Source organism: Stomoxys calcitrans, chromosome 2 (assembly GCF_963082655.1).
Source record: "Stomoxys calcitrans chromosome 2, idStoCalc2.1, whole genome shotgun sequence".
Lineage (NCBI taxonomy): Eukaryota > Metazoa > Arthropoda > Insecta > Diptera > Muscidae > Stomoxys > Stomoxys calcitrans.
This window is the reverse complement of record NC_081553.1, coordinates 2,304,594-2,317,184: the sequence shown is the minus strand read 5'-3', so window position 1 is coordinate 2,317,184 and position 12,591 is coordinate 2,304,594. Positions and strand designations below refer to the sequence as shown.

Genomic DNA, 12,591 nt, shown 5'->3' with positions numbered 1-12,591 from the left:
TGCACAATCTGTAAAAATCAGTGATTAGTGCAACTCTGATTTTGTGTTTGTTACTAGTTCGCGTTATTTTTCGTTATTTGTGGGTGTATGGTTCTTTACTTTTATACACATACATAACCAAAACTCGTTGACAGATAGTGCACTCCGCGAGAAAAATTGTATTCAGCTGTTTACGTTACACTACTTGGTTGTTGTTATTGTAGCAGTGTGTTGTACACCGAGGCGGCAGCCCTTGCCGATGAAGGATTCCATCGGGTCAATCCGGTACGTACAACCGGCTGCCGCTATCTGGTAATTATGTCATGCATAGACATGAGCTTCAACATAGCTTCACAAACATAGTCTAAATAGTGTTAAATCGCATGATCTAGGTGGGCAATTGACCGGTCCTGAACGTGAAATAAAATGTTTGTTGATGTATATCCAAGAATCAATAAAATAACGCAGAATATCTTTATTGAAAAAGTTTTACGAAGACAATGAAAAATCCGTATTATATTCAGCAGACATATGAAATATTATTTTAATAAACAAAGTTTTTCATTAGCAAGTACAATAAATTCAACACTTCCCCCTAATGAACAAATATTTTTGTTTTTTACTGCAATCCCAACTTCCCTTTTAGGTTATGATTCTTCATCTTTGTTAGTAATTTTGTTAAAATAGTGGCAATATGTTTATTAGATGAAACATATTTTATATCAAGTTTTCCTTCTTTATAAACATCCAGGATTCACTTGTGAAAACATAAAGTGGATAGGCCCCATGAACATCATGAAGGATGTCAAATCTGCCGATTGAAAGTAGGAGAAAACGTAACAAAATTAAACAAAATATCGTCCTCAGAGTTTCTAAAAAATATTATGAAATAATCTTCATATGTGAACAGACTGGTGAATTATTGTCGACGCGTCATGTCGCTTCATCCATTTGGATGAAAACAGCTGTTGAAACTTTTCGTCTTCTTTTTTTTTTTACTTTTGTTTCATGGCAAAATAAAGGTTCCATGCTCCATGTTAAAGACGAAAGAGTGCATGCTGGTTCATCACTATTATTAAGGGTACAAAACAGTTGATCAAGATGACGCATCCTATTGAAATTGTAAGCCGGCCCCGAAAGTACCCATTCGTCCATATGAAAATTAACGACTTTACAGTTTTGGATACCATCGAAGGGCGGTATAATTGCTCGCAGTGTGCTCGTTCTCGTAAGTTTTTTTGCTACAGTTGTTATATACCAGTCGGAAATCTGGGCGACATAATACCCACGGTGAAGATTCCCCTTAAAATTGATATTATAAAACATAAAAAAGAGATTGATGGCAAAAGTACTGCCGTACATGCAGCAGTTCTTGCCGCAGACCAAGATGTGCAAATATTTACCTACCCAGATATACCAGATTATTCATTGGAGGATAATGTGGTCCTTATATTTCCCAGTGTGGATAGCGTCACAGTGGCACAGCTATTTGAGCGTAATGTAAGGCTATGTAGGGAAAACAATTACGGATTTCCCAAAGGCTATAATGTTGGCACTTTACTGAGAAAACGCCTGGAGGAGGTAGTCGATGAAGATTCTGGCGGACAATGTACGGAAGAGCAAAACACAAAGTTGTATACTTTTGATAATCTGCCCATTAAAAAGGCCGTTTTTATAGATAGTACGTGGAACCAAAGTCGAGGTATTTACAAAGATGAACGAGTGAAGTGCTTAAAGCCCGTAGTTCTGCAAAATAGATGTTCACAATTTTGGCGTCATCAAAAAGGCAGCCCTCGCTGGTATTTGGCAACGCTGGAAGCTGTACATCAATTTCTCCTAGAGGTGCACGTTAATGCCTGGGGTTTGAATAAGAACTACAAAGGATTGGACAACTTGGAAATATGCGATAATTTCTATAAAACAGCAAAGATAATAGACACAGACGAAGGCAACATGCATCCGCTAGCCCCATATAATGGTCAATACGACAATTTGATGTATTTTTTCGCTAATATGTATGACTTGATACATAAGTATTATGACCATAATGAATTGAAATCATATCGCAGACCAATATAAAGAATAAAAAAGCTCCCAAACAAACAAAAGAACTCCCTTTTACTTTACTTTAATACTTCCATATTAAATGTGTTTGTATGAAGAGGATTAATGTTAGCCCATATATCTTTCGTTATATGCATATTGTGGGAAATGTTAGTGCTTAGTGATTAATTCACATAAATCCTATTTTTTGATGTCAGAGTTTTAAAGACACTTTTTAAGTGATACCAAGGCATCATGCTTAAAATTAAAGTAGACTTTATACCTACATACGAACAAATATGTTTAAACAATTTACAGAGTGGTCCATATTTTTACGTCGCTGTATCAAAATAAACTTCCTCAATCCCAAGGCAGCCGGTTGTACGTACCGGATTGACCCGATGAAGTCCTTCATCGGCAAGGGCTGCCGACGCAGTGTACAACACACTGCTACAACACAAACAATAAACTTCCTTGCAGCATTCGGCGTAACTTTCAGTTCATATTTTATATAAGGTTGATTATTAAATCGGTATATCGGTGGAATATCGGTATGTTTATCGATAGAAGTTAATTTTAGGTATTTGGTCAGAAAAAACTCGAAAGTAAATTTGAGGTATTTGGTCAGAAAAACTTGTAAAAGTAAAGCAGGTTCAATGTGTGGGGATGGGGATGTATGACAACCAGTGGACTTGGACGCATGGTTTTTATGGAAAATACTATGAATTAGACGTATTACCTGAATATTTTAAAAATCAATTTGCCATTCAGTGTAGAGATATTGTGGCTACAGGGATCATGAATCTTCCAATAAAATTATATTCTATACAAATATTTTTCTGTTGGGCTTGCTTCACAAAGTAATATAATACAAAGTTGTAATAAAAATATTTTAATTACTGTTAGTTTATGTCGGTAGCAAGACCTAAACCCACCTCGCTGCTCTTCTATTATTCAGGAAACAATATTTTCCGTTGGATTTTAAGGAGTGATCATGGACCCAGATTCAAATTATTAATTATTAATCTCAAATTCGTATTCCAGGAACCAAATATAACCAAAATAATTTGGTTGGTAACCCTTTAACACACATTCCTTAAAGCCGCTATTGCACGGCACACATACGATTTATCATTTTTGCGCAATCCCATGGCAGCCGGATTGACCCGATGGAGTTTTTCATCGGCAAGGGCTGCCGCCTCAGTGTGTAACACACTGCTACAACAACATCATTTTTGCTATCATTATTTCCGTATGACATAACCTAAAAATGTGATCAAATCTGATTTTGTTATGCGTAAAAATTGTTATAGTCATAAATGTCTGTCAGAAGAATAGAGCACGTTCTAAACCAAACAGTTACATGGGCTATTTTGAAAAGTGTTTTTCATATGTTACTTTCATTGCTATCACACGACATGTGCTAATTTGAGGTCATAGGGCCTTAATATTCTGATTTATTCGTGTAGGGCGTGACTTAAAGTTGGCTTAGAAATTCGTCGAAATTAATTGGTAAAAACCCCGTTTACACTGTTTATTAAATCCAGATTTAAGGCTCTCGTCAGCTGATTTTATAAAGGGAAAACAGATGATCGAGCCATTAAATCCAGATTTTAGGAGCAGTATAAACGGGGTTTAAGCGCAGCAAATGTGTGCTGCTGAGATTTAGTTCGTCAGTTTCGAAAAACAACGTTAACAAACAATACATTGGTGAAAGAGAATAATTGGGTGAAGCAATGTGACAATCGAAAAAAAAAAAAATATGTGTGAGGAGTGCCCAGAAAATGTTTGACTTAAAATTCATCAATTAAACTTGGTATTGATTAATAACAACATTTTAAACATCTTTTAAAAAGACTAATAGCCTGTTGTCGATGTCGAACGGTTGCTTTTCGTTCATCTGGGCTTCTTTTTCCGATCTATATTCGTCTATATACATAGACGGTTTTTAGTCCTTATTTTTGATGAGTTATTAGCTCTTTTGACTTTGATGAATCTGTTTAAACATCGAAATTCTTCGCTTTTTGCTCGAATTGCAGTTTAAACAAACTCCTAAGTGACGCGAAAAATTCGTTTCGAGATTGAGACTAAAATGTTTTAGAATGATTGCCAGTGTGGATTTCGTTGTGACTTAACCGACTATCAAATGCTGTCTATCTAACCATAAGTTGTGTGTTCTTCTATCACTGGATCTTGAAAAGGCGTTCGATAGAGTGAATTACTTTATTTTGATATCGACAGTGCGTGTAGATTTATGTATTCTTATCGTGCAGGGAGGGAGCAATATGTTCATGTCAATGGCATATCTTCGGCAACTCTTCCAGTAAAAAGCGGGGTTCCCCAGGGATCAGTCCTGGGTCAACTTCTTTTTATACTTTTTTGAATGATGAATTTGATGCCATTTGGAATTGATGCGTTCCGTACGCCTATGCGGTCGATGTGCAACTTCTTTTTAAAGGCGATTTCGCTATATGTATATATGCTTTTTAATCTTTGATTTGTAATGTGCTAGAAAACATGGAACCTTGGATGCAGAAAAATGGGCTGAGCGTAAATGCCTCTAAGACTAAGGCCATATTTTTCATCTCTCGCAATGACGTAAATTTGATTCTGTCGTATATGGGAGTGAAAATTGACTTTGTTCAAAGCATGAAGTGTTTGGGCCTAATTATCAATGGCAAGCTCTCGTTTGAACCTCATATTAATAGTGTTGTATCAAAGACAGTTCTTGCGCTTCGGCAGCATTACAATACAGATTTGGTATTGCCTCGAGCAGTTAGGACAAAACTGGTTGACGCCCTGGTTATGCCGAATATTTTATAAGGTCTTGGGGTCTATTCTGGGACCACTGGTTGTAATATGATGAAGGTGCAACTGGCAGTTAACAGAGTAGTATTCTCGTGTAGACATTTGTACGCCGATTTTTGAAATGTTCCGTCCACGATTTTGTGAGTTTTCGGTTGCTTGTTTTGTTGTACAAAGTCTTCAAAACCCGAGCTCCTCATTTTCTAGCCGACTGCTTTATCTTTTGTCGTTTAGTGCCTGCTAATCAATTGATTATTCCCAGAGTAGGTTCATTTATGGTGATTTAATACGCTACCAGGTTATGGCAGAATATTTAATCAATCTATTGCTACATACCGTAATCCGTAATCATCTTGTTAATCACTTAATGGTATTGGTAGAATAATTACCCGACTTTTTTGAATCTCCTACTGGTTATCGTCTCATTATCATCGAATTTATATTTCTTTATTTATTTTCCAAATTTTTTAATTGTGGTACTTTTTAACTGTCGTGTAAAGCTGAAATGAAACAAAATAGTACCTACGTACAGTTTTTGTATTAAATTTAATTTAAACATTATTTTTCGACGAAGATTAGTTTTATTGTAATCTCATTAGGTAGGCTTACCTAGCTTTAGATAACAACATTAAATGAAAGGAGCACATATATTATTTTCTAGTAAATAATTTACCCAAATAAAGTATTAAAATTTTATTTCAGCATATGCAAATTTACTTTACCAAAACTCCCAACTCGCAATCCCATGGTAGCCGGTTGTACGCACCGGATTGACCCGATGGAATTCTCCATTGGCAAGGGCTGCCGCCTCAGTGAACAACACACTGCTACAACACACACACACACACACCAAAACTCTCGCATTTAGTTCATGTAATTGGGGTAAGTATAAAAATGTTCTAAATTTTTTCCCTTCTACCAGTTAAAAAATCGTTCAATTAGCTTGATACAGCTCCCATATAAACCGATCTCCCGATTTTTCTTCTTGAGCCTCGAATCGGAATATAACTTGATATAATAGCTCCTCCTCCGTCCTTATTAATTATTCTTTGTTTGCCTAAAAAGAGATACTGCGCAAAGAATTCGACAGAAGCGACCCTGGTGGAGGGTATATAAGATTCGGCCCGGCTGAACTTAGGACGCCCTTACTTGTTTGAAATATATATTCATATTGAATTCGTACGTATTACATATGTATGTACGTTCAATCGTGTATCATATTTCCGTCACGCTAATACTTAGAAATGAAACAATATATGGTTGTAGTTGTTTTATTGTAATATTGTATTTTTTCTTATTATATTTCAGTTGTTTGTTTGTTGTCTTGTGTGTGTTTGACGGTTTGTTTTGTTTATAACAAGAACAATATTTGTTTCATTTAATGTTGTGGGATTTTCTTTGTTATCCTTTTGAGAGTGTTATGCAGATACTACACATATGTATGTATTTTTGTATGTACTATGTATATTGCAATAATAGCTTTATATTAATAAGTAAACAAATAAATACTCTAGACTTTCTAACTTGGCATGATTCTGAATAGATGATGTGGTTGTGAGTTTTTTTTTTCTTGTACTGGAGCATAGAAACACGGCTACTTTGTTTGAAACTCCGGAATACCACTGAACTCAAATATCCAAGTGAGTTTGATTGAAGGCTACCATTTTTAATCTAACCTAACCTAGATGACATGTTATATGTAAACACAGAATTGTTGGCAAAATTCCCTTACCGATTGCACGGTGGGATGGTTATCGACACCTGACTAAAATATCTTTTTTTATTTGTATATTTTCTGAAAATTTAAATGGAATTTCTGGATAATACCAATAACACGGCGTGGGATTTCACAAAAACACGTCGTTTTTAAAAAAGCTCATATTTTGTGCTTGTGATTTTTTTTTAATTTAACGAGTTATTAGATAACCTACACAGCAACACGATACAAGGCAACCAGGAAAATAAGTAAAACCCGTTAAGTTCGGCCGGGCCGAATGTTATACACCCTCCCCCATGCATCGCATTTTCCACGTTCTTCGAATGACTTTTTCAAATATGAAGGTGATAGATAAAGTTATGTACCGATATGTCATGACCGTGCTTGTTATGACTTATGCAAATTTTCCCATGAACATTCTATTAAGATCCTCAAGACATTAAGATCCGAAATGGGTTTATATGGCAGTTATATCCAAACATTGGTCGATATGGGCTATTTACAATCCCAATCGACCTACACTAATAGGGAGTTTTCGTGCAAAATTTTAAGTGCTTTACTCCTTCGAAAGTTAGCGTGCTTTCGATAGACAGACGAACGGATGGGCAAACAGACAGGCATGGCTAAATCGACTTAGAATGTCAAGACGATTAAGAATATAAAGACTTTTTCGGGTCTAAGATCTATATTAAGATGTGATTAAAATGGAATGACGAAATTGGTATACCCCCAACCTATATTGGTGGGAACAAAAAGGGAAATTATTACAAGTAACAAATCTGTACATTGAGTAAATTGAAAGTCACCGTAGCGCAGAGGTTAACGTGTCCGTCTATGACGCTGAATGACCGGGTTCAAATTCTGGCGAGAATATCTGAAAAAAAAAATGGTGAGGTACTACAGCATGTAAAACTTCTCTCCAAGGGGTGCGGCACGCCTATTGGGCCTGGGTATAAAAAGGAGACCCTTTGTCAGTCAGCTTAAAGTTGAATGGGACAGCACTCATTGATATTTGAAAAGTTCGTTTAAGGAACTGGGGCAAATTTGCATTTTGCATTACATTGAGAATTTTATAAAAAAAGCTATGCTGTAAATATCGCAACTGTTCTTGATCTCTCATTCAGACCAACAAACCAAACTTTCATTGTGCGCAGAGCGAACATGCCGCTATCACCATCTGCACAATTTCTCTGAATTTTCTTTTCCAACGCGCGTACGTGTCAATCTCTCACGCCAAAATCACAAACTTTTTGTCACTCAATCAGCTCGCCAATTCATCGAAAACAGCTGGTTTTGAAGAATTGGCAAACGAGTCGATTAGGAAAATGTTAGTGGGATTGAAGTCAGTTTGAATTTGAATTAAAATGAATTATGAAAACTCTCAAGTACGAGTATCATAATCCAAAGTTTGCTGGTATAAAAGCATGGCTTGCGATCGCAAAGCAGGAATTTTCTTATTCTGCCTCACTCATTCAGAAAAAAGCTTTTCGTAAATATGAGTTAATTCCCTAATACACGATAGTTTATTATCTTTACCGACGTCTAGTTAAACGCGTGAGAAAATTAACTTTGTACAAGTAAAACTTAATCATCATCAGTATATTTTAAATAATTTGCAACACAGGGAGAGTTAAGGTACGTTCAGATTAATCAAATATTTAATTCAACTTATTTTATAATTTTTGCCCAAATTATGTCAAATTCGTACATTCTTGATTTGATATTCACATTATAAACATTTATTTAACACCTTTTGTTTCTTCAAAAACAAATCAAATACCGTTAATCATTAGATCAAAAATATGTCAAATTCGTACATTTTTGATTTTTTATTCAAATTAGACACATTTTGTTTATTCAAAAACACATCAAGTAGCGTTAACCATTTAATCAAAAAGGGCTTTTTATTTGCCCACCATTCCATAGCATGGAAAATTTGTGTTTCCTTGTTTAATCATAGTTTTTTTTTGTTAAATAAAACAAGCAAACACAAATTTTACATGCAATCGAATGTAGGGCAAATAAAAAGCCCTTTTTGATTGAATGGTTAACGCTACTTGATGTGTTTTTGAACAAACAAAATGCGTCTAATGTGAATACAAAATCAAAAATGCTCGAATTTGACATATTTTGGGCAAAAACTTACAAAACAAGATGGATCAACAATTTTGTTAATCTGAACGTACCTTTAGAACGAATTCCTTTGAGCAAGCACTTAATTAAAATTATTATGATTGAAATTTATTACTGAATGAACAACTTGAAGAAATTTTGAATTTAATTTTAATTTTGTTATGTTTACGATTTAAATTTGTTGAGTTCACAACTACTTGGAATTAAGAAAAATTTAGTAACTGTAAGTTACTATTTAACTAAAATTAATTTTAAATAAAAAATTGTCTATTTTATCGTCTCCTTACAAATCTACAGAATAATGTGGGACATAATTTTAAAGTATTTAAATAATTAAAAACCATTTTGACCGAGATTGGAACTAGGGATCTGACGACCAACGGAATACTATAAGCTCTTAAATTGTATTTGTAATTTTTCATCGGCATTTTTCCCTAACCAAATTCTGGATACATAAAAAGTTAAAACTTTTGAAGTTGTGATGAATGGTTCTTTTGTAGTATAAGGACAATCTGTGTGTGTTTACCCCCTACTAATGCCATAGACTAGGGTAGAGTAAAAATGGAAACAAAACTAATAATAATTCCGTACGAAAGTTTGTATATTTTGGATAGAGGTGCGTGTACTTACTGAGTGATGACTCTATTTAATCTTTGGTATCGTTCATGCAAAATCACAAAGATTTCAACTGTCTTCTTCGTGATTCGCTGCTAATATCCTTCTTTGCTACTCGCATTAAAGCTATGTTAGTGTGGGTGTGATTAGTCCATGTACATACATATGTTGGAATGTTTTTTTTTTTTTTTGGATATATTAACTTTTATTCGGTTAATGTAACTTTTTCATATTTTGTTTGTTTCTATACCTAGTGGCATTGACTCTTTTAAGCAGTGTTTTTTGTTTGTCCTTTAGAAAATATACATAGTTTTTTTCTTTGGTAAGTATTTTTTGCTTTGGTTTTTATTTTTATTTGTTTTGTGGCTAAACAGGAATTAACAAATACATTCTGTAATAATACATACATACATATGAATACATGGTGTTTTTTTATTTGCAATAATATTATGGATATATGTATGTATCTATCTCGTTAACTCAGTTGAGTTTAAATATCAATTACTTAATTAAAGTTTGTAGCTTTTTTCAACGATGCCCTACATTTGCACTTTTAAGTATCTGATGATATGAATGAAACATATTTTCCAAACATTATTGTAGGTACCATCTTTGAAACCGATCCTGATGTTACATTGGATAGATAGTAAGGACGGGCTAAAGTCGAGCGAAGCCGACCGTTTGATACCCTACACCACATTGGATTTGTAGGCTAAATCGTCGAATTCAAAATTTGCTTAAATTTAATATATAGAATTTCGATCAAAATCCTTACATATTGTAGAGTAAATCGTTGTGCAAATTTTTGAGAAGATCTATTGATAAATGGGTTAGCAAAGGTCTTAAAAGTGAAAATAGGGAGATGCATTGCCTTTTTAACTGATCGTTAAAAATTCCTCAAAAGTGAGAAAATAAACGTTGTAGGAATAAAACTAACTACTCGTGAGTATGATAAAATAGCTTACAATTCAGGTAGACTTATCAATTTTCCTTAAACGATTATTTTTGAAATAAGCGAGAATTATACTAAGCATTTGGAAAAGCATATCATTGTTGACAATACCTTTTCTGAAATTTATTACTGAATGAACTACTTAAAGAAATAAAGATTTTTAGTTCAATATAACTAAAAGGTTCTTATTCTTCACAATAGCTGAACAATTGATAGCGTGGGTGGAAATAAATGGGTTGAGTAATTAATTAAGATATGTCTAATTTGGATGCTCGGGAATGTTTGGAAAAGGCGATTTTTTTTTTAATAATTTTATCTTTCATTTTCAACGCTCTTTAGTTCATATTTTACCTGTGGGAAGTTGAAAGTTGACTAATACTATGTATAAACAATTTCGTAGCTATAAAGAAATTGTTGAACTCGCAACGAGCATGTTATTCTTTAGCGCCATAGGAAGTTCAATATTTTCTAACTTTAGTTAATTTTAACTAGTGTAGAGGTTCAAATTTTTTTGAGTGCGTGGACATAGCTACATCGAATCAGAAACTGATTCTGAGTCGATCGGTATAATTTTATCAATGGGTCGGTCTATCTCTCTTCCTTCTGGGTGTAACAAACACAGTTATTATACTCTGTACCACAGTAGTGTATATAGTATCAGTATAAAGATCAGCCTTAAAAGACCATATCGGATGAAAATATATATGGGAGCTATATATAAATCTGAAATTTTGCACATATATTAGGACGTCACAAAAAGCACAAAGCGCGCAAAATTTGGTAAAGATCGGGCAAAAATACTGCCTTCTACAGCCTTAATAGGTCAAATCGGATGAAAGTTATATATGGGAGCTGAGCTATATCTAAATCTGAGCCGATTAAGATGAAATTTTGCACACATATTGGGAGCTATATCTAAATCTAAACCGTTTTTTTTTTTTTTAAATCAATAGCGTTCGTCCTTGAACCAAAAAAGAGGATTATGCCAAATTTTGTGAAAATCCGACAACAAATGCGACCTGTACCTCGATTACAAGAATACATGGACAAACAAACAGACGGACATAGCTAAATCGAATCAGGAAGTGATTTTAAGCCGATCCGTATACTTATCGATGGGTCTAGCTCTTCTCCTTCTTAGCGTTGCAAACAAATACACAAATCTATAATACACTGTACCACAGTGGTGGCGTAGGGTATAAACATAGACATACATATATGAATGTTAATTTTGGTTCAAATTACGGAGGTAATATATCGCAAATGGAGAATGTTGGCCTGGACAAACTCAAACATCTGATCCGGTTTATTTCGATCTTTGGTATACAATTATCTTACAGGCTATGATTTCGAAAAAATACACTAATTAATAAACTGTCAATCTAATCTTGTTGTGAAATATAATTTAAAGTTATTTTTTGAAGTGCAGAATCCTATACATATGTTGATTTAATTCCTTTTGGTAATTTAGGTTAATTGGAAAAGCTCGTGTTAACGGGTGGTACTCACAACAGTAAATGTGATAATAATTCTGAAGAATTAATGGAATTATTAATGACAACAAAGATAAAGAGAGCAGAATGAACTTTTCTTCCATGCTCTAGGGTATGTAATCCCAATACTAAACATTTAGTTGTGTATGTGAACGAACTAATCACAGGTAATGGTTTTAAAGCATGTTTGAGCAAAACACGTTGATTTTTTTCGATACGAGAAGTGAGACCCATACCAAATGGATTACTAATTATTGGAGTATATTTAACAAAAATTGCATCTCCAATCATTGAGCTCGTCTCAAAGAAGAAACAAACAAGAATTGTAAAATTTAATGATCTTTGCCTCAACAGGCAAAAAACTTGAAAAATGATAAATTCTGCAGAGCACGGCCTGGTTTCGAACCTGGGTATACGGAGAGAGCCATTCTCGTTGTCTTAGCGTTCGAAGCCATCAATACAACTTTCAACAGATGCACAAAATCATGTGTAGTACGAAAGAAGTGTAATTTGTCACAGAAAGAATGACTGTCATTACACAGAAATACATGCATTGGGAAGAGTATAGCTAATAAGCAGAGTTGTCGAGTGTGATTAATGTGGTAATTGTATCATAGAGGCGTTTTCGCTATTAATACGATTCAAATACAACATATCAAAGCACGGCCCTTGAAGCCATCACACCTAATATGGTTGAAAAGTCTTCTAACTAAAGACGAAACTCGTCCCATAGTGGTTTGTTTGTGTTGCTATCTTTGGCTTTCCTTTTCCGTTTGCATCTCCGATCATTGAGCTCGTCTCGAAAGAGAAACAAACAAGAATTGTACAATTTAATTATCTTCGCCCTAACAGGC

General features: G+C 34.3%; 1 protein-coding gene across 1 annotated transcript; it reads left to right on the top strand.

Annotated features, from left to right (window-relative positions):
* The first annotated feature begins 927 nt into the window (after nt 1-927).
* On the top strand, nt 928-2,090 carry LOC106083499 (tRNA-uridine aminocarboxypropyltransferase 1). Its single transcript, XM_013246577.2, has one exon. It carries the CDS (start codon nt 1,081-1,083, stop codon nt 2,056-2,058), a length of 978 nt encoding a protein of 325 aa, XP_013102031.1. The 5' UTR covers nt 928-1,080; the 3' UTR covers nt 2,059-2,090.
* Nucleotides 2,091-12,591: the final 10,501 nt, after the last annotated feature.